This window comes from Elgaria multicarinata, chromosome 14, assembly GCF_023053635.1.
Source record: "Elgaria multicarinata webbii isolate HBS135686 ecotype San Diego chromosome 14, rElgMul1.1.pri, whole genome shotgun sequence".
Classification (NCBI taxonomy): domain Eukaryota; kingdom Metazoa; phylum Chordata; class Lepidosauria; order Squamata; family Anguidae; genus Elgaria; species Elgaria multicarinata.
Genome location: NC_086184.1, coordinates 30,604,139 through 30,631,745, shown reverse-complemented (window position 1 = coordinate 30,631,745; position 27,607 = coordinate 30,604,139). Strand labels below are relative to the sequence as shown.

The following is a 27,607-nucleotide window of genomic DNA, read 5'->3' as shown; positions in this document are numbered from 1 at the left end:
GCGCGAGTCATGCACGCCGCAGTTCTGTGTTTTGCTCTGAATGCTAAGCGCTGACTACACATACAGGCCGAAGCCCATTCCTCACCCACAGGCCTTGAGGCAAACAGGCACTCACCACAGCTGCCTTATTCAACCTGGTGTCCTCCAGATGTGTTGGACTACAACTCCCAGTATCCCCTACTCCAACACACCTGGAGGACATCAGTTGGGAGAGGCTGCACTACAGGAAGCCAGCTGTGCATAATTCACACTGGTCCTTCACCCGACCCCAGACATATGCACAGCACACGGAAACAACCGACAAGTCTAGAACCTTTTTAGACCCGTGGGCATATTTGAGAATCTGAAAAACTGCTTGGGCACCACCACAAAATGCCCCCCACAGAGGACGTGGCTTGTCACAGCACAGCTGCTGTGGAGGCCTGGCTAGACAGAAACTGCTTGGGCACCACCACAAAATGGCCCCCACAGAGGATATCTGAAGGAACTGCCTGGACCCTAAGGTCATCCTCAGGGGTCCTTCTCCGCGAGCCCCTACCAAAGGAAGTGGGGCAGGTGGCTACCAGGAGGAGCAGGGCCTTCTCTGCTGTGGCACCCCGGCTGTGGAATGAGCTCCCTAAGGAGGTTCGCTTGGCACCTACATTATATGCTTTTAGACGCAGGTGAAGACCTTTTTATTCTCCCAGCATTTTCACAGTCTATAAATTTTAACTTGGTGTTTTAAATTTGTAAATTTGCATTGCTGCTGTTTTTATCTGGTTGAGCTTTTATATTGTATTTTATATTATGGTTTTATACTGTTGTTTTATACTTTGAAAGTTTTTAATTTTTGTGAACCGCCCAGAGAGCTCCAGCTATTGGGCAGTATAGAAATGTAATAAATAAATAAATAATAGGATGTGGCTTGTCACAGCACAGCTGCTGTGGAGGCCTGGCTAGTCAGAAGTGAGCTAAAGAGGGCCGGGGGAGGGAAACAGTGGGGATGGAGGCCGGGAGGGAGGGGCAAAGAGCAAGGCAAAGGGACAGAGGGGAGAGGAAGAGCAGGGCTGGAAGCTGAAAGAAAGACGACGACCCTCCTGTCTTCCAGGGTCTTTATTAAAACAAGTTTGGTGGAGAGCTTCCATGGGAGCCATTGGAGGCGACCATGTTTGGGGGGGACAGCTGCTGTTTTAGATTATGACAGCAACCAGCAGTCCTGAAATAGCATTTCCCATTTTCTGAGCTCAAAACCATCCCCACTGCCTCTATGCCAGAATATGGGGTTTCTCTCCCCGCCAGCCCTGCAATTTGGCCAGTATTTCCAGCACCTGCAGAGAGGGAAACGGAGGACATCCACAGCTGCCACCAAGCAAAACACCACGGACCCCCTCCCTCCCACTACCACCACATGACACAAGCACCTGACCTGCCCAGCACAGTTCACAAAATACTGGCACTCGATCAGCCCTCTGTCGGTCTCCACTCCAGCCACGCAGCCCTTTTGGCACAAGACATGGATGACGCTCGTTCGCTCGTGGATCTGGACCCCTGGGCAGAGGAAGAGGAAAGGAGGCGTCAGCAGGCCTCTAGTCACCCCACCCTCCAAAGAAGAGCTGTGGATCCGCCTGCTCCATTGGCTGCTTCCCTTAGGCCCCGCTTGCCTCCGGCCGAAGAGAAGTCACAGCCATAGGGGTGTTGAAACGCCTTCAGCTCAAGGGCCCAATCCCATTTCAGGGCTGCTCTCGGAGGCCGCGTTCCAGCGGTGGGCGGGGCCAAAGGCAAAAAGGGGTGGGGCCAGAAATTATGCATGGTGTGGATAGGGAGACATTTTCCTCCCTCTCTCATAATACTAGAACCCAATAGGGTCATTCCATGAAGCTGATTGGTGGGAGATCCAGGACAAATAAAAGGAACTCCTTCTTCCCATAGCACACAGTTAAATTATGGAACACTACCACAAGATGTAGTGATGGCCACCAATTGGGATGGTTTTAAAAGGGAGTTGGATAAATTCCTGGAGGCGAAGGTTCTTAATGGCTACTAGCCCTGATGGTTGTGTGCCATCTCCAGTATCCGAGGCAGTAAGCCTGTGTGCACCAGTTGCTGGGGAACATGGGTGGGAGGGTGCTATTGCACCATGTCCTGCTTGTTCATCCCTGGTCGACACCTGGTCAGCCACTGTGTGAACAGAGTGCTGGACTAGATGGACCCTTGGTCTGATCCAGCATCAGGGCACTTCTGATGTTCTTTCTGCTCCTCTCTCAGTGAGTCCCACTTTTCATTGCCATCATCACCAGCTGCTCTTGTTCCTCATCGTCTTTCCCGTCATTGCTGTATATATTCTTCAAGGCCCAGTATTGGCCTTGATCCAGCTCTCCAGGGAACTGTTCTTAGATCAGTTCCTCATCTGTAAAATGGGCACATGAGGCAACACACACCAAGGTCTGTCAAGTACTTTGCAAATTAAATGGGCAAGCAGAACAGGACCGCAAGGAGCAGCCCTTGCTCTTCAGCAACACCTTTCCAGATAGAGCAGACTTCCTCAACCTGGGGCGCTCCAGATGTGTTGGACTGCATCTCCCAGAATGCCCCAGCCAGCTGGGGCATTCTGGGAGTTGTAGTCCAACACATCTGGAGTGCCCCAGGTTGAGGAAGGCTGAGCTAGAGTTTCTCTAGCCGCTTGGCCGGCAGAAGAAGGGCCAGGGCAGGGCCGTACCGTTCGAAGAGGCAGCACTGGCCAGGGCGAGGCTCACGTCGGCAGACGACACGACGGCATCCTCCAGCACGTGCATGGCCCCCACCAGGTCGTGGATGTTGATCAGTGGGTGGAGCTGCGCCACTTTCTTCGGGGGGATGATCTCACACGGGATCCCCATGACCCTGCCGGAGAACACACACAGCGGAGGCTGCTCACTAGCTGCTCCGGAAAGTCTGCGGCATGCATCATGCGCCCGTCCCACACACACACTTACTTGAGCCGCGAGGCTATGCGCTTCAGGGAAATCAGTCGGTCCTGCGTCTGAGCTAATGAGATAGAACCGGTCCTCACGTAACCTAGAACAAGAACCAGCAGCCTGTCAGGGCTCAGCACAGCCCCACCTCCCCAACGGCTGATTTCCCAAGGCTGAAAACTATAAGTATTTCTGACTCTTCCAGGGAGGAATGGTATGGTGTAGTGCAGGGGAGGGGAACCTCTGGTCTGCAGGCCTAATATGGCCCCCAGAGGTACTCCATCTGGCCCGCGGAGCCTTCCTGAATTTCCCCAAGGGGCAGTCTCCAAGCCCCGGCTCCTGGAGGATGCACGAATGTTATCTCCAATCTGTGATTGGAGATAACAGCGAGGATCTGCCTGCACACAAGTATTACGTCGTAGTAGTAAGAATGTTGGCTGTGGATCAAGAAAGCTTGGGTTCCAATCCCTGCTCAGCCATGAAGGTTGACCTAGGCAGTCCGAATCCTCAGCCTAGCTTCCCTTACAGAGTTATTGTGGGGATCAACTGGAGAAAACGTGACAAATGCTGCCAGGAGGATGGCCAGGATTTTAGTGTACTAATAAATACTAGCCACTCTAAGGCAGAGCCAGCTTAAGCACTTGCAGGATCCAATTCTCCAAAGGGGAGAGGAAGCTACTTAGGCGTCATTGAGAAGAGACCTCCCTGAGGGAGGACGAGAGAGTCAGGTGCTACGAGTTCGGGGCAACAGGCAAAGTGGCAATTAGGAGCACAGGAACACACTGGAATCCCACCCGTCAACCACTGGAAATCTTATTCTGTCACCTTTCTAACGTTTGAGATTTCAGAATGCCCTGTCCACCACACGCTGCTCTCAAGCATATATTTGAAGCCATCAGGACTAGAAACTTCCTTTCCATCCCTAAAACGAACGCTCAGATTTTCAGGAGGCAGAATTCAAAAGTCCACACTACATCCTGCTCTGCTGGAGTGCACACGGAGCCCCCTTTTCAAAGGCCCTCAAAGCCTTTGGCCCAACGTTCCCAAGAGACTGCTTGCTGTGCAACATCCCACCGTAGTGTGATAGATCAGCCAAGGTTCAAAGAGACTGCAGAGCAGCCTCCCCCAATCTAGCGCCCTCCAGATGTGCTGGACTCCCAGGATCCCCCAGCCAAGCATACCTATGCTGGCTAGGGGGTTTCTGGGAGTTGTAGTCTAACATGCCAGGTTGGGGGAGGCTGCTGTAGAGTCGTGGTTGGCGTTTGCCTGGAGCTAAAAAACTCCCTCCTTGCATGCAAGCCTGATCACTTTGGGCAATGCTGCAAGCAGTCCTTCTCCTAGAAGTTGACAAAGAAGCAGTCCTTCTTGAGGACGGGCCGTCTGGTTGAGATGCTGTTTCACCTCAGCCCTCCACCCAGTGCTGGGGACCCACCCAACTCATTTTAGTCACAAGAAACAGGAGGCGAATTCAGGCTTCCAATTTCGGCAGAAAGCTGAAAAGTGAGAGTGGTGGGGAGGATGTTGTCTCAGCAGGGAGCTGAAGCCAACTGAAGCCTTTTCATAGAATCATAGAATCATAGAATAGCAGAGTTGGAAGGGGCCTACAAGGCCATCGAGTCCAACCCCCTGCTCAATGCAGGAATCCACCCTAAAGCATCCCTGACAGATGGTTGTCCAGCTGCCTCTTGAATGCCTCTAGTGTGGGAGAGCCCACAACCTCCCTAGGTAGCTGATTCCACTGTCGCACTGCTCTAACAGTCAGGAAATTTTTCCTGATGTCCAGCCGGAATCTGGCTTCCTTTAACTTGAGCCCGTTATTCCGTGTCCTGCACTCTGGGAGAATCGAGAAGAGATCCTGGCCCTCCTCTGTGTGACAACCTTTTAAGTATTTGAAGAGTGCTATCATGTCTCCCCTCAATCTTCTCTTCTCCAGGCTAAACATGCCCAGTTCTTTCAGTCTCTCTTCATAGGGCTTTGTTTCTAGACCTCTGATCATCCTCGTTGCCCTCTTCTGAACACGCTCCAGCTTGTCTGCGTCCCTCTTGAATTGTGGAGCCCAGAACTGGACGCAATACTCTAGATGAGGCCTAACCAGGGCCGAATAGAGAGGAACCAGTACCTCACGTGATTTGGAAGCTATACTTCTATTAATGCAGCCCAAAATAGCATTTGCCTTTCTTGCAGCCATATCGCACTGTTGGCTCATATTCAGCTTGTGATCTACAACAATTCCAAGATCTTTCTCATTTGTAGTATTGCTGAGCCAAGTGTCCCCCATCTTGTAACTGTGCATTTGGTTTCTATTCCCTAAATGTAGAACTTGGCATTTATCCCTATTAAATTTCATTCTGTTGTTTTCAGCCCAGCACTCCAGCCTATCAAGATCACTTTGAAGTTTGTTTCTGTCTTCCAAGGTATTAGCTATCCCACCCAATTTGGTGTCATCTGCAAATTTGATCAGCGTTCCCTGCACCTCCTCGTCCAAATCATTAATAAAAATGTTGAAGAGCACTGGGCCCAGGACTGAGCCCTGCGGCACCCCACTCGTTGCCTCTCCCCAGTTTGAGAAGGTTCCATTGATAAGTACTCTTTGAGTCCGATTCTGTAGCGAACTGTGGATCCACCTAATAGTTGTTCCATCTAGCCCACTTTTAGCTAGTTTGTTAATCAGAATGTCATGTGGTACTTTGTCAAAAGCTTTGCTGAAGTCAAGATATATGACATCCACAGCATTCCCACAGTCCACAAGGGAGGTTATCCTATCAAAAAATGAGATCAAATTAGTCTGACAGGATTTGTTCCTGACAAATCCATGTTGGCTTCTAGTAATCATTGCATTGATTTCAAGGTGTTTACAGATTGACTTCTTTATAATCTGCTCCAGAATTTTCCCAGGGATGGATGTCAGGCTGACTGGTCTGTAGTTCCCAGGTTCCTCCTTTTTGCCCTTTTTGAAGATAGGGACAACGTTAGCCCTCCTCCAGTCGTCCGGCACCTCACCCGTCTTCCATGATTTTGCAAAGATAATAGACAAAGGTTCTGAGAGTTCTTCCGCTAGCTCCTTCATTACTCTTGGATGCAGTTCATCGGGCCCTGGGGATTTGAACTCATTCAAGGAAATTAGGTGTTCTTTGACCATTTGTTTATCAATCTCAAACTGCAATCCTGCCCCCTCAACTTCTGCTTCACTTTTTCCAGGGGGGTCATAGATCCGCTTTTGGGAGAAGACCGAGGCAAAGTAGGAATTGAGCACTTCAGCCTTTTGTTTGTCGTCTGTTATCAATTTGCCATCCTCATTAAGCAGTTGAACCACCATTTCTTTCCTCTGTCTTTTACTACTCACGTATCTGAAGAAAGCCTTTTTATTGCTTTTAGCATCCCTCGCTAATCTCAGCTCATTCACAGCTTTAGCCTTCCTGACGCCATTTCGGCACTTCTGCGCCACTTGCCTGTACTCTTCTTTTGTAGCCTGGCCTTCCTTCCACTTCCTATATGTATCCCTTTTTGTTTTCAGTTCATCAATAAGCTTTTTGTGGAGCCACATTGGTTTCCTCTGTTGTCTTCTATCTTTTCTCCTTGTTGGAATTGTTTGTAACTGTGCCTTTAAAATTTCATTTTTTAGATACTCCCACCCATCCTGCACTCCTTTTCCTTTTAGGCTCCCTTGCCACGGGACCTTACTTATTATAGTTCTGAGTTTATTAAAATCAGCTTTCCTAAAATCCAGAGTACGTGTATGGCTACGCTCGACTTTTGTCTCCTTCATAATCAAGAATTCAAGTATGACGTGGTCACTTTCCCCCAGAGTTCCCGTAACTGCCACTTTATCCACTAAGTCATCCCTGTTGGTCAATAACAAGTCAAGGATTGCTGACCCTCTAGTTCCTTCCACCACTTTCTGTAGGAGAAAGTTATCACCCATACATGTCAGGAATTTCTTGGAAGGGCCGCTTTTGGCAGTAATGGTCTCCCAACAGATATCAGGGTAATTGAAGTCCCCCATCACTACTACATCACACTTCCTTGAAACACTGGCAATTTGTTTCTCAAAAGTTTCGTCCTCGTCTTCTCCTTGATTGGGTGGTCGGTAGTAGACTCCGATTATCATATTCTTTTTATTCCTAGCCCCATTTATTTTAATCCAGACGCTCTCGACGGGGCTCTCAATCTCATCCGCCTGTATTTCTGTGCAGGGATAGGTATTTTTAACATATAGTGCAACTCCACCTCCCTTTCTATTTCTTCTGTTCTTTTTGAACAAGTTATATCCTTCAATTGCTATATTCCAGTCATGGGAGTCATCCCACCAAGTTTCAGTTATACCTATCAAGTCGTATTTGCCTTCATGTAATAAGAGTTCAAGTTCATTCTGTTTGTTTCCCATGCTCTGAGCATTAGTATATAGACATCGAAGACCATGTGTTTTATAGTCTGGCTTTGTTCCTACCTTGTTGCAGACACTATTTTGGGACTCTGTTGGAGCTGTTCTCTGTACTGTGGTGCATTGGCCTTCATCCATTGTTGCCTCAAAATTTACGTCTCCCACCCCCGCAAGATTCAGTTTAAAGCCCTCCTGATGAAGTTCTTCATGCTGTGGCTGAACTCATTCTTTCCAGCCCTTGTGAGGTGCAACCCATCCCTTGCCAGCAGTCCATGTTCCAAGTAGCGTAGCCCGTGGTCCCAGAATCCAAAACTCTCACGACGGCACCACTTTCGAAGCCAGTCGTTCATCCGGAGTATTTTTCTTTCCCTTTCTAATCCTCTTCCAAGAACCGGGAGGATGGATGAGAAAACTACCTGGGCCCCAAAGTTCTTCAGTTTCCTTCCCAGAACTTCAAAGTCTGAAATGATTTCTTTGTAGCTCTGCTTGGCGACATCATTTGTTCCCACATGGATGAGAAGAAAGGGGTATGTGTCCGTGGGCTTTATGAGCTTCGGTAACCCTTCAGTCACATCTCTAATCTGTGCTCCAGGGAGACAGCACACCTGGCGAGTCCATGGGTCTTCACGACATACTTGGGTTTCAATCCCACGCAGCAGGGAGTCTCCCACAACGACTACTCTTCGCTTCTTCTTGGTTGACCTACCTTCTGTCTCTTGGTCACTGTTGCATGGTGCCTCCTGTACTTCTTCCTCTGCAAACTGTCCTTCAGTCTCATTCTCCAGAAGCTGAAAGCGGTTGCTTAACTGCAATGGCTCCACCGGTGCAGAACGCCCTCTAATTCCTCTTCTAACTGTCACTCTTTTCCAGGGAGTTTCCTCTTCATTGGCTTTCCTCCCCTCAGCATACTCCACTTCTGCTTCAGCTGGCTGTTGTTCTTCAATCTCATGTGCTTCTTGTTGCTGTTGCAGTTCCACCGTTCGGTCTAAGAACTCCTCGACTTCTCTTATTCCTTGGAGGGTGGACACTCGCTGCTCAAGTCCTCTCACTTTTTCTTCCAAAAGTGCCACCAGCTTGCACTTGTTGCAGGTGTACGCCATGTGGAGCTCAGGCAGAAACACGAACATTGCACACCCTTTGCAGGTCACTACCTCTAGGGACTCCTTTCCATCCATAATGTCGATTTCTGCTTTTGTTTTTTTCCTTTTTGATTATAGTAGAATTGCCTTTGCTTTGTTGTGTCCTCTCTGAAGGTACACAACTATATGAGGATGTCTTAAGGGAAAGTAATCTTTTGGGGGTTTTTTTGCTTTTGTTTGGTGGTGGTTTTGTGGGGGGTTTTTTCTCTTTATGCTTTTCTTTTTTCCCCCACCTCTTTTTTATTTTTATTTTATTTATTTTTATTATTATTATTATTATTATTATTATTTAGAGGCCTCCCCCTTGGCCTCCCCTGCCGAACTCCTGTTTGCTCTCCCTGTTCGCTCGCTCCCTGGGAATCTGGCTTACTTTTCTAGCTCCTCCTTGAGCTGGGCCAGCTGCTTTTCCTTGCTTCTGCTCAGCTCCAAGTCAGCAACCAGAATGAGGTCACTGAAAGGCCAACAACAATCAACAGCAATTAGGCACTGATTGCTGAGACCAACTGACAATCAGGCCACTCCCCCTTCAGCTCCTGCAGCAATTATAAACACCAACCTCTCACTCAGCACTCAGGAGCACATGGCAAGCACACGGCCTCTTTGAATTGGCAGCCTCCTGGGTTTCCTTGAGGCTTCTCTTGTTCCCCTTTCCTTGGTCTCCTCTTCCCCTACACTCCCCCTGCCAAACTCCTGTTTGCTCTTCCTGTTCGCTCGCTCCCTGGGAATCTGGCTTACTTTTCTAGCTCCTCCTTGAGCTGGGCCAGCTGCTTTTCCCTGCTTCTGCTCAGCTCCAAGTCAGCAACCAGAATGAGGTCACTGAAAGGCCAACAACAATCAACAGCAATTAGGCACTGATTGCTGAGACCAACTGACAATCAGGCCACTCCCCCTTCAGCTCCTGCAGCAATTATAAACACCAACCTCTCACTCAGCACTCAGGAGCACATGGCAAGCACACGGCCTCTTTGAATTGGCAGCCTCCTGGGTTTCCTTGAGGCTTCTCTTGTTCCCCTTTCCTTGGTCTCCTCTTCCCCTACACTCCCCCTGCCAAACTCCTGTTTGCTCTTCCTGTTCGCTCGCTCCCTGGGAATCTGGCTTACTTTTCTAGCTCCTCCTTGAGCTGGGCCAGCTGCTTTTCCTTGCTTCTGCTCAGCTCCAAGTCAGCAACCAGAATGTAGTTCTGGGAAAGTCAGCAACCAGAATGTAGTTTTGTAGGTGGGCGAGAACTTTTGCATGGTAACACTCTGCCTGTCTTGGAGGAGCTGACTTGGACTGTTAAAGGGCCCTCATATGATTTTGTCCCTGGTACTTCTTCGAGGCTGGGGACTCATCCTCTGAGCCAGAGGACAATGACAGGGCTGTGGCTGAGAGGGACCTCAACAAGGCGCTCTGTCCTACCTTCAAGGAAGTAGCCACTGCTTCGTTCTCATCAGAATCCTCTACTCTGTGAAAGGTGTGAGGGCTCGGAGTCATGACCCTCTCTGAGGTTTGGGTGCTTTGCTGAGGGCCTGCTATATCCTGGAGCCAGAATTCGGGCCCATCACAAGAGTCGGAGTACAAATCATTAAGACAGTGAATTGCACTGGGACTTAGAGGGTTTCTACTGCACAGGATCACCTTCATTCCAAGCAACCTAAGTCCCTGCAAGCCCAGGACCGGACCGTCCTTACCAGTTTTTATCCCTGTCTCCTCCTCAAGTTGCTGATACAGCTTGTTCGAGTAGTCGGCCATCTTCAGCTCAATGGACAGGTGCTTTGCTGTGCTGACAATTCCTGAGCAGAATCTCGTGGAGCCAGCTGCTAGCCTGAAAGAGAAAACTCAGGAAGGCCTATGGAAACTCTGAAGTTACCCCCAAGTCAGACGACACAAGAGGAGGAGGAGGCATGCATGACTGGGGATGATGGGAGCTGCAGTCCAACGTATCTGGAGGGTGCCAGGTTGGGGGATGGTACAGCCTGCACATATCAGTGATCAGGGCCAGTACAAGCCGAGGCTGGTGACTTGCCTAGAAGGGGGTGGATCACACGTACCACCACAATGGTTGTGATCCCTACATTTCTGCCTGGAGGGAGGAGCCTGGACCTGGACTGGAAGCAGCCATTAGCCAGAAAACACTACCGGTGAAAGGCGGCTCCTTTGGACTGGAATCCATCAGGAAACGTGCAACATCTGTCCACTTCAATTGTGAACCTTTAAGCAGGAGCGTCTGTTTAAATTTGTGTTGTTCATATAGAGAATGAAAACTGCTGAAAAACTAGAGATGTGAAGGCCCAGAAAAAAACTGGGAAAATTCTGGGAAAAAACATTTTCCCTGCTTTTTTCGAAGCCTTTTTTGTTTGCCCCCCCCCCCAAATTGAAGAAAATGAAGAAAAAATGAATTACAGAATGTTTTATTTTAGTATGATGAAAAGACAGTTTAATTTTCTTTGTTACTAATGTTGATGGTTTCTTCTGGATTTTTTGGAATTTTTTTTTGCCTGCTCCTCATAAACTGGCAAAACGAAAGATGTTCCTTACAGTTCAGGAGCTTGTAGCTCCATTTGTTACCAAAAAATGTAAAATTTAAAAAAGTAAATTCAATTTGTAATAATTGTTTGAATACACTGTACTTTTAATATACCAAATGTGATAATTTTATGCCAAACCAACTTGTACATAATTACATTTTATGTTCCTAAAGTATCGAAGTGATTTTCAACCTGTAAAAAGTGCTAATATTGCATATTTTTCAATTTTTCCTAAAATTTCTGGTTTTTTTCAGGGTGGGGGGGACGAGAAAAAAAGAAGTCCTTTTCCCATGGCTTCAAAATTTCCGGAAATTTTACATCTCTATGTAAAACAACGTGGACACCATGTTCCTGGAGCCTAAAGGTTCACTACATGGGAGAGGGCTTTCTCTGTGGTGCCCCCCCGACTGTGGAATGCCCTCCCCTTGGAGGCCTGACAGGCGCCAACCCTGACTCTATTCTGCCGCCAAGTAAAAACATGGCTATTTAAGAAAGCCTTTAATGGTTAAATTCACTTGGCTTGCACATTGTTTTAACTGCTTTAATTGCTTTTACTGCTTTTAAATTATATATTGGCCCGATTCAAGGTGCTGGTATTGACATTTAAAGCCCTAAACGGTTTGGGGCCAGGTTACTTGAAGGAATGCCTCCTCCCATATGTACCTGCCCGGACCCTAAGGTCATCTTCAGGGGTTCTTCTTCGTGAGCCCCTGCCAAAGGAAGTGAGGCAGGTGGCTACTAGAAGGAGGGCTTTCTCCGCTGTGGCACCCCGGTTATGGAACGAGCTCCCCAGAGGTCCGCCTGGCCCCCTACACTGTACTCCTTTCGTCACCAGCTGAAGACCTTTGTATTCACTCAGTATTTTAACACTTAATTTTAACTTAAATTTAAATTTTACTGTTCTAACTCTGTATTTTAATCTTATATCAATTTTGCTGTGTGGTTTTATCCTGGTTGTGCTTTTTATACTGTATTTTGTAATTGTGCTTTTAACCTGTTGGTTGTTCTATTGTGCTTTTAATTTTTGTGAACCGCCCAGAGAGCTTTGGCTATTGGGCGGTATAAAAATGTAATAAATAAATAAATAAAATAAATAAACTTGATTAATGGTTTAATTTGTTTTAGCTGTGTATATTTATTGTTTTATGTTGTATGATTTTATCTGTACGCCGCCCCTGAGATCCTAGTGATATAGGGCTGGATACAAATGTTTTAAATAAATAAATAATACAGTGTCCCTGTAGCAGGGAATATTTTGAGCTGCATGTTGACAAGAGGTACACTTTCCCTGCCTTTCCAGATGTCCAAGGAGAACCAGAGGTGTATAGGTGCAAGGAGGGCTTTCTTCCCTCAAGGAATAGCAGAGCAGCAAGAGCCAAATGAAGGACAAGCCCTTCGCCCTTGCATGCCACTGACGGGGCAAAGTCATCACACAGAGACACAGGTCAACACCCTTTGGAATGGAAACAGAAAGCAATGGGCCGGCCCTTTCCACGGGGGCTGCTTTCATTCTTGACAATCCTAAAGACTAACTTGGACATCCCCCACAAGGTCGTCACTGAATGCCAAGCGGGGACTTCTGCCAGGGGTTCTTTGCCAAACTGAACCTGCTCTTGTTTAAAAGTCACCTCTTTCCATTCGAATCAAGCACGTGGTGCTCCAAAGAGAGAAATAGACGTAGATACAGCTATTCTGAAAATAGGTTCTAAAATAAATACCGATCGGGGATATTTTTAGGAGGTTCAATAATCCAACATAGGACAAGAATTTGGATTAGCTCAACCCCTGGATTCTTCCTTACTCTTATCTACACATAGGCAAGACCATACCAACGTACAAAAAGTTATTGTAGAAAGTTATTGTAGAGTAGCTTCCACCCCAGAATCTACACAACAAACCAATAAGGGATTAGAGGCTCCGGCCCATTCTCGTACGTCTGCTCTAAAATGATGGGGGGAAACTCTTAATCACATTTTAACTACATGTTGATTATGACTGCAACAAGGTCATTCAAGATTAACTAACCTTAATTCTGCATCCTATAATTATATAAACAAGGCAAGAGAAATTCTACAGAAACCATTACCCAATATTTATATTGTACGGAGCACATGGCACTGAAGCCTCTAGTACCAGTATTAGCTGAAATTTATTTATTTATTACATTTATATCCCGCCTTTTTTCCTCCAAGGAACCCAAGACGGTGTTCATAAGCCTTCTCCTCTCTATTTCTGTCCTCACAACAACAACCCTGTGAGGTAGGTTGGGCTGAGAGGCTGTGACTGGCCCAAAGTCACCCAGTGGGTTTCCATGGCCGAGTGGTGACTAGAACCCAGATCTTCTGACTCCCAGTCCAACACTCTAGCCACTATACCACACTGACAGTATTGGTGTATCATAAACATTCCAACTGCTCTGGGAAAAACTGTCAGAATGCTCTGGCACTTCCAGATCCACAAGAGAGGTGATGGGGGCAGTTTGGCTGAGACTGGAATAGAGAGCAGTAGCTTTGTGGGGCAGGCTTCACTACCTTCAACTATTTAACAGGGGTAAGTGCCAAGTTCTACGCCTAGGAAAAAGAAACCAAATGCACAATTACAAGATGGGGGACGCTTGGCTCAGCCATGCTACAAACAAGAAGGATCTTGGAATTGTTGTAGATCACAAGCTGAATAAGAGCCAACAGTATGATATGGCTGCAAAAAAAAAAGCTACTTTGGGCTTCATTAATAGAAGTATAGTTTTCAAATCGCGTGAGGTACTGGTTCCCCTCTATTTGGTCCTGGTTAGGCCTCATCTTGAGTATTGTGCCCACTTCTGGGCTCCACAATTCAAGAAGGATGCAGACAAGCTGGAGGGGGTTCAGAGGAGGCCAACAGGGATGATCAGGGGTCTGGAAACAAAGCCCGATGAGGAGAGACTGAAAGAACTGGGCATGCTTAGCCTGGAGAAGAGAAGATTGAGGGGACACATGACAGCACTCTTCAAATACTTAAAAGGTTGTCACACAGAGGAGGGCCAGGATCTCTTCTCGATCATCCCAGAGTGTAGGACATGGAATAATGGGCTCTAGTTACAGAAAGCCAGATTCCAGCTGGACATCAGGAAAAACTTCCTGACTGTAAGAGCAGTACGACAATGGAACCAGTTACCCAGGGAGGTTGTGGGCTCTCTCACACTAGAGGCATTTAAGAGGCAACTGGACAGCCATCTATCAGGGATGCTGTGAGGTGGATTCCTGCATTGAGCAGAGGGTTGGACTCGATGGCCTTAGAGGCCCCTTCCAACTCTACTGTTCTATGTTTCTATGATCTGCTTCCTCAAGTGACTGCTGTTTCTCCTTTGCTGCCCCTTATGCCTGGAACCTGCTCCCCAAATGCTTCCACGGTGCCACCTATTGTACTTTCTTCCAATCCCTCCAGAAAAAAACACCTTTTCTGTGAAGTTTTGGACACAACCTCATATTTATTTGGACTACTTCTATACCAACCTTCACTCTTGGGGTGTCAGATAATGTGTTACAATGAGAAGCAAAAGGTTAAGGAAAGCAGACACAAGAGATGAGATGCCAAAGTCAAAGGGAAACAAGGAGAAAAAGAAATCCAATTACAAAAATGAAAGAGAAAAGGTTAAGCTCTCCTGAAAGACAAGATATAAAGCAGTCTGAAGGGAATTCCACCCATAACATGGCAGAAACGGAAACTGACAAATAAGGAGAAAGAAGGGATGAATGAGAACCAATGTGCCCAGGAAACAAGCATGCCAGAGAAATGGGTTCTTGCCCAGCCCAGCCTGGTCCTCTATGTGCGTGAGGGTGGGTGGGATTATTAAGTCCGGGGGGGGGGGGGGAGCATTGACCCTAACACTTGCATGTACACCATTGGAGATGTACATTCAGAGAATTTGTATGTTCTCTGAGAAAGAGAACCTGAACAGGTACATAAGAATATAAGAAGAATCATGCTGGATCAGACCAAGGGTTCATCTAGTCCTGCATTCTAGTCACACAGTGGCCAGCCAGCTGTTGACCAGGAACCCGAAAGCAGGATGAGAGTGCAAAAATACCTTCCTACCCATGTTCCTCAGCTTGCAGCCTCAGATACTGGAGGTAGGACATAGCCAAGAGGACTAGTAGCCATGGATAGCCTTCTCCTCCAGGAATTTATCTAACCCCCCTTTAAAGCCATCCAAATTGGGGCTCGTCACTACATCTTAAAAGATCAGTTCTCAGCTTGGTGCTACAGTGAACCAGCCAACAACCGCACAGACAATTTACCTTGGCTACAAAGCCTTCTACTTTCCCAAACCTGGTGCCTTCCAGATGTATCAGACTGGGAAGGCTGTTCTAAAACAACAGACTTCAACAGGGAGACAGCCATCTGTAGCATCAAACAATTGGTTTTGCTTTAGCAAAGAAAAACAAAGATCTTTACCTGCCCTGTTCCAGTAAGACGATGTCCTTCCACCCTAGTTTGGAGAGGTGATATGCCACGGACGTACCCATGATTCCACCCCCACAGATAACCACCTGGGCGTGGGCTGGCAGGGGCGTCAGGTAAGGTTCTGCTCCACTTGTACTGCTGTGCCGAGAGCTGGACGTGCTCCACCAGCCTGGGCCAATCCTTTGCCATCGGACATCCGACAATAGCCGGAGGAACATCTTGACAACAGGTCCGTCGGATCTCCCCAAGGCCCGACGGAGAAATCCACACAACGTCTGCTTCTGGGGGTGGGGGGGGGAAGAGTTCTTTTCGTTATACAAAATCGAACTTGGGGAAAAAGTAGAATGGCCTTAAAAGGCAACAGCCAATATTACCATATTACTTACATATAAGGCAGAGATGCACCACCTTTTGGGTGTATAACTTTTTGGACCCAAGACCCACACTGGACACACACTAAGAAACACGCAAGGTTTTTTCTTGCTCACACTAGCAAGGAAGCGCCTTCCTCAGCAGAGATCGGAGTTAAGGAAGAGATTCCCTTGCCAGTGGCAGCAAGGGAAACCCCAGGCAGTGCAGCCTCTAGAAATGTGCGGCTACCAGGAACGACTTGGCGGGCTACAGGGGGCCTGTTGGCTGCACATTTTACATCCCTGATAAGAGGTAACTTATATTAACCATCAGTTCCTCTAGCCCAATTTAGTGAACCCTAATAGACAACAGCTGCCCACAGCCTTAGTCAGAGATGTTTCCCGGCCCAGAGGCAACTGACTGCATTACAATGGCAAAGGACGTAATCCCAGAAACTCAACATTACTAAAAACTATACAGGTTACAGAAGAACAAGTAGTGGCTGCATGATCACTTTTTTACATAATAAACCTGCAGAATTGTAGCAATTCCCGAATAAGCAAAATAATTATCAGGGAATCCCAATTCTGTTCAGATTTTGTCTCATCCAATGTGAAATACTGAATATCTATTCAGCACAAATAGCGTGCAAACAAAATGTATTTTCCCCCTGTTGTGTCATGGACCCTGAATTAACTCCATAGTAGTAGTGTTTTTTTTTAGCACTGAAAATACTAGAGTATTAGCCATCTGAAGGCTAAAGAGTAATAAGTGAATTATAAGAAATTAAAGTATACATTTTTTAAAGTTTCTATTATATTTAACTGTAAACATGAATTAAAAAACTGCTTTTGCTTATTTGAAGTTAAGTACTTCAATACTTGGAAGCTGCATGTTGTCGTAAACATTTTATATGATTTCAAAGCCAACCAAGCCAACGGGGAGACAATGCCTTCCTCCAGAATAATGTGAATCTTGACTACTGATAGTCTGTGATCCCCAAACTCTTCCAGCCAGCAAAGTTTGCCAATTGCTTTGACCTACAAAGACCTCTCAGGGAACTGCAGTAATTTCAAATCAGTTGTAACCAATTCTTGAATGGCAGATCTCACAGATGAAAGCCTACTTGTGTGTAATCACAGATCTAGGGTAAAGATGTATTTCTTTGAGACCCTTTAAGCCAAACTCTGAGAAGCGGATACCTGGTTAATCTTTGCTGAAATGCTCGGCTTCATAAACAGTGTTTAATTTATTCATTTTGCCCCACAAATGACCAACCATGGAAACCAGATTCTAAAGTTTGGTCAGTGTTTGTCTTGAAGTCCTGCAAGTTTAATTCAAAAGCCGTATCTACAGATGAGGGATGGAGGGAAGGGAGCTGTATTATATGCATAGCCAACACATCTGGATGCCATCCCAAAGGCACAACCAAAAGCAAAGGCTCTCCTGCCACCGCTGCGCTTGGGCACAATCCCACCTTCAGTCATGCCACGGGGACAACATCCCACCACATGGATGCAAGAACTCTATGCAGCACTGACAGGGAGTGGAGCACTGAAGTATGAGGCTCAGCAGCTAGAAACGGTTCGGAGTAGAGCGACCAGACACAACAAAAGGCTCTCCAAGCAGACTTCGACATCAAGTCAGGCTTTTCTTCTCCTCCTGTTTCCTCTCCATGTACTTTTGGTAACATCTTGGCTAACGAAGAGACCTGGAGATCTCACAAGCTTGCACAGTTTTGGTGACCCCTGTCAGCTTAATAAAGTGTACTGCTCTCTTACACCACAATAAACGCTGCCCGTCCTTAAGGCAGCTTCCTCCAACCTGCCGCCTCCAGAGGGGTGCTGGGCTGCAACACTGCTGGCTGGGAATGATGGGGGTTGAACAGCACCAGTTGGAGAAGGCCGGCTTGACGCTTTATGCATCTGGGGAAGAGCCAATGAAAGCTCATGCGGGGGGGGGGGAATTGGCTAGCCTTTAAGGTGCCACAAGGCTCTTCGTTAGAATAGGGTGACCCTATGGAAAGGAGGACAGGGCTCCTGTATCTTTAACAGTTGCATAGAAAAGGGAATTTCAGCAGGTGTCATTTGTATGCATGTCACACGTGGTGAAATTCCCTCTTCATCACAACAGCTAAAGCTGCAGGAGCTATACTAGAGTGACCAGATTTAAAAGAGAGCAGGGCCCCTGCAGCTTTAACTGCTGTGATGAAGAGGGAGTTTCACCAGGTTCTCCATGCATACAAATGACACCTGCTGAAATTCCCTTTTCAATACAACTGTTAAAGATACAGGAGCCCTGTCCTCCCTTTCATGGGGTCACCCTACGTTAGAATGATTCCAAAATTTTATTTATTTATTTATTTATTTATTACATTTCCATACCGCCCAACAGCCGAAGCTCTCTGGGCGGTTTACAAAAATTAAAAGTTGACATCAACAGCCTCCCCCAACCTGGTGCCCGCTGGGTGTTTTGGGCTACAACTCCTATCATCCCCAGCCAGCATGGCCAAGGGGCAGGTGCTGGAGCCTCGCTGCCTGCCCCCCCACCCCAGGCGCGGCCCTGGGTTCAGGTACGCTTTGCAGTGGCCCCACCCCCTCCAGCGGTCATTTGCATGCTGTGACCCCGCCCCCTACGGCGCTCATTTGCATGCCCAGGCCCCGCCCAGGGCTAAATGGTCGGGAGCAGCCCAGGGTGGGCCCAGCCGCAGCCGCAGCCGCAGCCGCCCCCGCCTCACCTGCGCCGCTTCCGCGCCCTCGCGCGCGACCTTCCGCCTTCCCTCCCTGGATTTCCCGCCTGCGCTTTACGGCCGACGCGCGCGACAGCGTCGCGGACGGTGCCGTCCCTCGACCGCGCGGCGGCGACCAATCAACGTCCACCGGGGGGGGGGGAGAAGGGGAAAAGCGCTCGAGGCGGCGCGCAGGCGCACTTGGACTGGCAGTGGTGGGGGTGAAAGCGCGGCTCCTGGTTTGCGCAAGCGCACTGCGGCCGCCTTGCCCCGCAGCGCCCTTCTGGTTGCCTCCCATCCCCGCTGCTCAATGAATAAATGCACTCCACCCCTTATGCAGATCAATGGCCGGATCGTGCCCCTGCTGGGATCAGGTCCTGGTCACACAACACATCCAAAGGGCACCAGGTTGGAAGAAGGCTGCTTTCCAGCACTGTCTTACACGTGTCTGTCTACCCAGACGTATGCGCCGCTGCGTGCAACGAGGCTCTACTCCCAGGCAAACGGGCGCAGGATCGCAGCCTCAGCCAGCAAAACTACCGTTCAAGAGAACCTGGCTGGTCTTTTTGAACCTCCAGTCTGCCGAGTCGATTCCATTTAGACGCGGGCACCATGGTTTAAATCAAGGCATCTCGTTGCCCGTGTTGGCTGGGAATGATGGGAGTTGTAGTTGATGGAAAAGAAGAGAGAGTCTCTAGTGTTGGAAAATAGAAAAAGGGTTTTATTTTTTGCTACATATATCTTCAATCTTTAAAAATTGTATTGTTGTAAAAGGACTTAATGTAAAAAAAGCTCGATGTTCCGGATCTCCCGATCCTTCTTCAGGAGCTTCTGAAACATAATAACATCCGTGAACCACAAGTCCAAATACAGTAAGCTAAAACAGCTAAATGCAGCAGGTTTTTCCTTCTTTCTCTGCTGTAGACGTTCTTCTGTTTAACACACCCGCTCAACTGCAGCAAGCCCTGGGACTGAGAAATAGTTTCTCATTACGGTGAACCAGGGAAGTGCAGGAGAGGCACGCTCAGCGCAGTCCCAGGCAGGCAGGAAGGCAGCTAGGATTGTAAACAACGCCGGGTGGGCGAGATATAAATTCCACGCGCAATCCTATATGCGTGTTTCCAGAGGAGGAAGCCCTACGACACCTAGCTGTGCTGGCTGACTGGGGAGTGCTGGTTATTGTAGGGCTTGCATTAGCTGCCTGTATGTTTACGACCCCAATTCAAGGTAGTGGCAGGGCCAGGCAAAGCTGGTACTAGGCCCGGGCCAGATAGGAAATGTAGCCCCCATTTCAAACTGCTTATTAAGTATTTTTTAATCAGTTCTAAATACATATGAACTAGAACAATTTATAAAAAAGGTAATGGCAAGCACTTTTATTCAAGATGTATGTAAGACATCACTTCTTCACATTCAGAAATGCTTTGTGCTTTTCTTTGGGCAAATTCATCAACAGAAAAATCAAGCAACTTTGCCCAGGGGGACTTGGAGTAGCCCCCCCCCCCAAAAAAAATCATAGGCCCATGCCAACTGCTCACCCTCTGCCCAGTCCTGGGTAGTGGTTTTAACCTATAAAAGCATGGCACAGCTCAGGATTGCAATACCTGAAAGAATGCCTCCCCCAACCTGGAACATACCCAGATGCTATGATCAACATCAAAGGGGGGGGGGGGGCTCCAAGTGTATGTTGTATTTTCATGAATTATTGTAAACTGCCCAGAGAGCTAGGTATAGAAATGAGATTAATGCGAATAAATTTTCTCTTTCTAATCTTGCATAGGATTGTGCCCTCAATAAAGTTCCTTGTGCATAAGGCTAAGGAATGGGAGGATGCGGAGGTCTGGCATTTTCCTTCAGCTCCATTACTCTCCACGCCCACTGTGTACAGAAGACCCTTCTGGTTTCCCAAGGGCAAAGGGACCCCCTGCCCCCAGGGCTGCCTTTGGATCACAAAGTTGCTGTAAGCAAGTCCCCCATGGAGCGCACATCAAAGGGGACTGAGTGTGGTGGCTAGATTCGACCTGGGTGCTTCATGTATAGCCTAATCCTATGTATATTTACTCAGACCTAAGTCCTACCGGAAGGCAGCACAAGAACACTGAACTGAACCCATGAGAATTTCTCTGAAATTTCTTCTCCCTTTTCTTCTCGAAAGCAATTTTTTTCTGCTCAAAAGTAATGTAGGAGAAATTTTTGGCATGGAAGTATTACGAACACTGGGGCATCGTTGTCTTCTGCAACTGTGACAATGGCTGAATATTGTGGTAGCTTACCCATTTTGAAGGACTCTGCTCTGCTGAATTACCACCTATCCAATTTATGCCCCCAACAGTTGGATCAGCTGCTGATCCAGGCCTTTTAGATTAGCTGGTATCCTAAGTCAGTCTAAATGCCTCCTCCCTAGATGCTTGCCTGCCCACCCAATCAGCCCCACATCAGTCAGGGTCTGTAGCTTGGGACATCACCATCAGAGAACCTATTATCTTGGTCAATGGGGAAGGAGAGTTGGAGGCGTTTTACAGAAATGGAGCGTGTTAAGGCAGAGCAAGAATTGTGAGAGCTGGCAGGCTCCATCACTCCAGCCCAAATCAATCAAGACTTAGAAGGGCTATTATAGAAAGGTAGCTGAGGAAAATTCTCCTTTTATTCCTAGCTAGCAGAGACAGAAGCAAAACAAGTAGAAACCTGCAGACTCTTTTTTATTAAATTCTCCCATTTCATCTGTACAGAAAAAAATGCACATTATGTTCAGTATTTCAGTTAACAATTCAAAATTACACAGCATGAACATGTAAAAACAAAGAATGGCCAAGATTTTGTACATAGAAAGGAAAAACAATTTACAAAAAAAAAAGCCCCCACCCTTGTTAATGTTACATTTTTAAAAGGACGTAGTCAACATTTGCTGTATAATCTACCATTTACTCTTTCTCCGTTGGGCTGGATTTCAAAGCTGCAGGAGGGACATCGAACATAACCCCCTCTATGTCATCCCGAGTAACTCCATGCATGCATCTTGCTTCCCTCAACCCCACACATGCCAGTGTGGGTCAATCTGCAATCAAAAATCACAGTTATGAGACCCAAAGCAGACCTGAAGGGAAACGTTGCATGCATACTGCCTGCCATGCATTTCCAGGGAATTATGGCTAAGCAATTGCTCCAATTAGGGAGCTTCTGGACGGAGGAGCCTGCAAGCGCCAGGTGCAGAAGCAGCACACCTGAACCTCACAATCCAGAGAAATTGCCAATTCGCCCCAAAGGATTAGCAGTGAGCACAGGCAGCACAGCAACCCTTGCGGCCAGTGCCAAGGCTTTCCATCCCAGCTGGTACCTCTTCCTGAAGAGAGTTTCTTCTGTCTCCCTATTGCCAATCCTCTGGAAGCACCCTTGATATTCGTATGGGAAGAGTGAGTAACCCATTAACCCAGGTCATATATAGGCACGGGAGAGCAGCATGTCTGATCCTTCTTGTTTTCCACAACCAAGTTATTCAGCTTATGGGGACATGATGCAGATCGTCAAGGCTATGTCTGAGAAGGGCTGGCACTGCTCTTCGGGCTCCACCAAATATCGGCCCCAGACCCTTCAAGTGGGAACCCTAATCCCTCCTTAACGTACCGGGGCCACGTCACAAGTGCCCAACCCACCGAAGCACCCCATCCAGTGGATCATCCTTGAGAAGAGTCAAGGTTCCTTTCCTCTGAAGGGAGAAGCTTCAGCACAAGCACTAGAAACGGGAGCTGCTTGTGGCAACAACACAACGCAGGCCAAAGTGGTGCAGCAAGCGAGTATTGCAAGTTCAAATAGGGTTGGTTTTTAAATAGGAAAGAAGCAGGCTCCTGTCTCATAATTCATTAAGCATTTTTAAACATTCAGCATCTGGCTGGGCAAAATGGAGCGCAACCGCTTCCATCTTCCTCAAGCAGCAGCCCTTTTCCTGTCCTGCAACCCCCTCAGGAGGAAGTGGAGAGTACAACACCTGTGATGCAATGCATGTTCACTGAGGAAATCGTTTTAATTAGAAGCGGGCCCTGATATAAGGGTCCAAGGAGGAACACTGAGCTTTTGGACAGACTGGCACTGTTCCTCAGAGACTATCCATGCACAGGGGAAAAACAATGCCTGAACCTGAGGAAAAGGCAGAGAAGTGTAGCGGAGGAGGCTCTTGGGACCGAGAGAAGGAGATTTGCAGCACTTGGATTGAAGAGGCTGCTGCTGCTTCTCTTTTAAGCAATGCTCATGGCTGCACATGGTGTGTACTGACTTGTCACAACTGCTTGGGGTTTGTTTGTTTTGTCTCTTCTCAGGCAGCAAATCACTCGGGATCTATTTCGCACTATCTCCTCCTGGCCTCTCTCTTCAGTAGCAACATTGCACGCCAGGAGCTGAAACAAAACCCCCAGGTCATATCAGGGTACTGCTGCTTCTGACTGGCACATGCCCAGTAGAGAATCGTTACCAATAGGGCACTCTTACCAGGATCGGAGGGAGGGAACTGTGATTAGCTGAAGGACAACAAGGACAGCTTCTTTGTGCATAATATTCTAGTGCACATGCTAGCCAAGATGACAGGGAACTCCTCTTTAGCAGCATTAGCTGCAAGGTCACAAAGTTTAGCAGCCCATAAAGCACTAGTTTCTTCCCAACTTTTAGGATCCTGAGCAAGACATGCCCCAGGCTATTCCTTGCCTCCCACCAGGCCACTTAAACCACCAACCACCTTGCAATTTACATTCCACAGCTAGCCTCTCCGTTGGGCTTACGTTACACTGGGAACAACTGTTTTCCCCATCTCCCCACATTTTGGTCACTTTCTGGATGGTAGCAGATGCAATCATGTCAGTGTCAGGATCACACTCCACAATGTCAAGGCCAGTATCTGAAGGAGAAACCATCCTGTTTCTTGGTTTCGTTAGGTCAAAATACTGAAAGGGCCTTTGTGGGGGGAAGAGAGATGAGAGATTTTGGAACACACTGCCCATGCACTCACTAGGAAATCACAGCACAGGCTCCCTCCCACATTCAGAGGACCAATGATGCCAGAAATAAGCGGGGGGGGGGGGGGAGAGTTCATACTGCACTTTCTTCCAAAAAGAATACAGTGGCCATCGTCCAAGAAACTGTTCAGTACACACGTTAAAAGTGGGATCCATTGAAACTGCTTCTCTAACTACATCCCTCTAACTCTGAAGGCCTGGAAGTCTATAGCGATAAAAAAAAAAAACTTTGCACATGCTTTTCCAGCATACTATCCCCAGGGATACAGAACTAGACAGAAATTGCATTGCTCACTTTCCAGTGGGATGAAAAACAAGTTTCCTAAAGCTAAAAGCTTTGTATCTTTTACCAATACTTCAAAAGCAGCAGAAAATATTCACAGTATCGGTATGCATGATAGCCTGTCCACAGCCTCATGGCCAACTGGTCCCTTTGCAGAAAGGCCCCTCTATTTTGTGAAATTAATGCAGAATACTGAGAACTTGACATTTACCTAGCGGTTGCAATAGCAAAGCTGGAAAACGGGAGGGGCGAGGAGGGACTACGCTCAAGCTTTACAGCAGGCAGAAAAACCAGGCACATGACTTGTCCCTCCAGCGCACACAGGTGACCATGTCCAACTAGTTAATAGATACAATACAGACCAACGAGTCTGGCACAATCGTTGCTGTGTTTCCTCTCCCTGTGCTCCCTAATCAGACTAGGAGTTGCACCCACACTCAAAACAAGGGTAGCAGAAGCACTGATTCAAAGATTTCTTCTCCTTTCAACTTGTATAAAACCACAGTCCATTCCTACTCCCCAAAGCTCTTCTCCCCGCCTCCCTCTTGGACATACACCTGTTCTTGCCTGTCTTCCCACTTCTCAAAAGGCTAAGGGGCCCTTCAGCTGGATCCTGAGCAGGGAAGTCGCACTCCAGCTGTGGCTGTTGTCCCTGGTATGTCAGGGAGAAACTTTAGGACCTTGTCAATAACCAAGCATCCCCAGCTGTGCCCCTTCTCTTTGCTGTGCAAACATCCTGTGTTTCCTTTCAACCTACTTCCTACCCTACACCACACCTCCACTATGGCTCATCCAAAGGCCTCCCTTGGGGTGCAGTACAGATTTGCAAGGGGCACCTATAAGACCAATAGATTTATTTATTTTTTAATTCTGGTCAATATTTTATTAATCCCAAAGATGAGGGGAAATATGAAAGGCATTGCCTTTTGGCAAAAATGGAGGAACAAGCCATAAAAATAATAATAATAAAAAAAAAACACGCACACAACAGAACACAGTAATAAAAGCAGGAGATCAGTAAAAATGATGGACCTCTGGAGGCAACTTTTGCAGATTATGAGCTGGAGATGCTTGTTCAAGAGTGAACCAGACGTCCAAAGCAAGGCCAGCTGCGAGCGGCGGGAGATGTTCCTTCCCCTCAGTCCTCCTGCCTAGCAGCCAAGTGTTTCCCCACCACGACCCGCTGCCCAATGCTATGCCTGGAACAGATCTTTAAAAACGTACTTTAAAAACCTCTTGAGCTGCAGGTTGTCAAGTCTGGTTTGGAGAGCGAGGGAAGTTCCCACGGTACGAGAAAGAGAGAGAAAGAGAAAGAAAGAAACTCATCTACAGGCAGGCAAACAACAGTCGCTAACGATGGGGTAACGAAGCTGCTGGCTGGACCGCCAAGGCTGCACGTGCCAACTCGTTCCAAGGATGGAGAGGTCATGGACGAGATGGGAAACTCAGCTGACCCGTGCTGCTGTTTTAATTTGCTTGTACTCTCCGAAGGAGTGTGGTGAGTGAGGAGACTATACAGAGGAGGGCTGTACAAACTGGGCAATGGGCAGGCCTTTCTTCTTCCTCCCTTTGACTATCAAGGCAGGCTCTACCTGTCCTTCAGCTCTCGTGTCACTCGCTTAGTGATACGCCCACACATCAGGCCGATCAGGAACAGGACACAGATGCCCGCACTGATCACTGAAAGGATGTAGTTCTTGGATGGAGAAGTCATCACTTGCATGGCAAGATCAGAAAAGCCTTCTGCTGGAGCAACCTGGCAAGCACAGAGGAAAGGAAGTCAGTTCCCAAGACAAGCTCTCCAACAAATGTAAGGATGGAATTTAAAGGCCAACGTTTCAAGCAAATCTTTGTGATACAAATTTACTACGATTCCTCTAAAACCCTACAAAGGGCTTTTATTCGATAAACCATCTCTCAAGCCTCAACCTGTTTACAATGCAACTACTGCTAGCATGCAGTACAACTAGTATACAACCGCAGAACATAGAAATAAATTATTGACATATAATTGCAAAAATCCAAATTAAAATGAAAACTTGACAGCAGCTTTATATTGTACCTAGCTTAAAATGGTTTCATAACTGCAGACAGTGAAGGAAATCAGGCTTTTCAAGATAAGAAGTTTGGTTCACATAAGAACATAGGAAGCGCCCTGAGGCTGGATCAGACCAAGGGTCCATCTCGTCCAGCACTCTGTTCACACAGTGGCCAACCAGCCATCGGCCGGGGATGAACAAGCAGGACATGGTGCAACAGCACCCTCCCACCCATGTTCCCCAGCAACTGGTGCGAACAGGCGTACTGCCTCTGATACTGGAGGTAGCACATAAACATCAGGGCTAGTAGCCATGGATAGCCTTCTCCTCCAGGAATTTATCCACCCCCCTTTCAAAGCCATCCAGATTGGTGGCTATCACATCTTGTGGTAGCAAGTTCCATAATTTAACTATGCGTCCTGTGAAGAAGTCCTTCCTTTTATTCGTCCAGAATCTCCCACCAATCAGCTTCATGGGATGACCCCATTGGGTTCTAGCATTTTGAGAGAAGGAGGAAGAAAATGTCTCCCTATCCACATTCTCCATACTATCCATAATTCACCTTGGTAAAATCTAAATTAAAAGCTCATCTCATTAACAAACAATTTCTGTTTAAAACCCATAAAAGCAAAAGCGCTGTCTGTCTCCTATATAAGCATGCGCGCGCGCACACACACACACACACACACACAGAGTGCTTTTGCTTTCATGGGTTTTAAACAGAAGTTGCAGATCTGTATTATCTATCTATCTATACACACACACAAACAATAAGGCATCACGCACAACTTTAGCTAAAGCTCTGGCATTCAAACTGGACAAAACACACTATAGTGAAGTTGCTTGTGCATCAAGCCCTCAATCTGTTGTAGGCCAAAACATCTAGAGGGCGACAAGTGATGCACCTCTGCCCTGCCAATTCCAAATGTTCAGTCCCCACTCGCATGCCCTTTGCGGGAAGCTCCTGAAGAATAAAGCAGGGAGCCCTGCTTACCTTGGCGGCATAGCTCCACATTTCAATCCGGTCGTTGAGGCGCTTCTTACACTCTGGCTGTAACCGCACACGCTTATCCTCCAGGGCCTCCATCAGGCAGGACATCTCTGCAGAGCAGAGGACATATTGCAAAAGGCAGCCTCCCTTTAGGAGGCTACGGAAAAGCATTCTGTACCCTTCTCAGGTCCAGTACACCCCTGGAAGGAGGCAGGTGGGGAGAGAATACCTCCAGCCCTGGAACTGGCCTAAGTCATTTCCTTCCCACTGGGACCACTGAGAGGGAAACAGTTCATTCCTTTGTTTGTCTATTATTAACATTTATATACTGCCTTGTTTGCTTAAAAATCCATCTAGACAGTAAGCAACTATTTTGTATACATGCTTGTCACTTCTACACGTTCTCTTTTTATCTGTAAGTTATAGCCGAAAGCAAATACCTTCCTTCACTTCCTCCTTGTTGTCTCATGAACCCCCTCCCCTCCCTCACTCTTCCCCCACTCATTTTTCCAGGCCTTCACATCTCTAGCAAGGGTACAAATCTGTCCTAACCAAGTACTTGGGGGTGCAAATATATTGAAGCTTCTAAAAGGCCAATATGTGGAACGAGAGGCTGCAAAGCATGGGCAAAGCAGTACCGGTGGTACAGGGGCATTTCCTGGGCTCCTCAGCTAACGTGAGACTTACGTCGCCCTCGTCCAGGAGGGATGGCTGCACAGTGGTGCTTGATGTCAAGGGCACAGGCCGTGTGAAGGACAGGGTCCACAAAGATGTCTGCTTTACTCTCTTTCAACATGTTCAGCACCTCCTGGAGG

At 47.5% G+C, this 27,607-nt stretch overlaps 2 protein-coding genes across 9 annotated transcripts in view; both read right to left on the bottom strand.

Moving 5' to 3' along the window:
• The window catches only part of PDPR (pyruvate dehydrogenase phosphatase regulatory subunit), a 473,013-nt gene extending 454,436 nt beyond the window's left edge, over nt 1–18,577 (bottom strand). For 4 of the 6 annotated variants that reach the window (XR_010026139.1, XR_010026138.1, XM_063141332.1 and 1 more), the window contains exons 1-6: nt 18,489–18,521; nt 15,392–15,678; nt 10,121–10,254; nt 2,952–3,033; nt 2,696–2,859; nt 1,406–1,527 (exon numbers count right to left, since the gene is read on the bottom strand). Coding sequence is in view for 4 of the 6 variants with exons in the window: in XM_063141332.1 (XP_062997402.1) it covers nt 1,406–1,527; nt 2,696–2,859; nt 2,952–3,033; nt 10,121–10,254; nt 15,392–15,618 (729 nt within the window). In the remaining 2 variants the exon portion in view is untranslated. Of the gene's footprint in view, nt 1–1,405; nt 1,528–2,695; nt 2,860–2,951; nt 3,034–10,120; nt 10,255–15,391; nt 15,682–18,488 lie in introns of those variants that run through there. The other 2 variants (XM_063141333.1, XM_063141335.1) reach the window with 2 other exon arrangements.
• A 2,580-nt stretch (nt 18,578–21,157) lies between these two features.
• The window catches only part of GLG1 (golgi glycoprotein 1), an 88,751-nt gene continuing 82,301 nt past the window's right edge, over nt 21,158–27,607 (bottom strand). The window contains exons 24-29 of one of the 3 annotated variants that reach the window (XR_010026140.1): nt 27,480–27,600; nt 26,796–26,902; nt 25,355–25,518; nt 24,987–25,019; nt 22,747–22,867; nt 21,158–21,534 (exon numbers count right to left, since the gene is read on the bottom strand). Coding sequence is in view for 2 of the 3 variants with exons in the window: in XM_063141339.1 (XP_062997409.1) it covers nt 21,468–21,534; nt 24,987–25,019; nt 25,355–25,518; nt 26,796–26,902; nt 27,480–27,600 (492 nt within the window). In the remaining variant the exon portion in view is untranslated. The remainder of the gene's footprint in view (nt 21,535–22,746; nt 22,868–24,986; nt 25,020–25,354; nt 25,519–26,795; nt 26,903–27,479; nt 27,601–27,607) is intronic. The other 2 variants (XM_063141339.1, XM_063141340.1) reach the window with 2 other exon arrangements.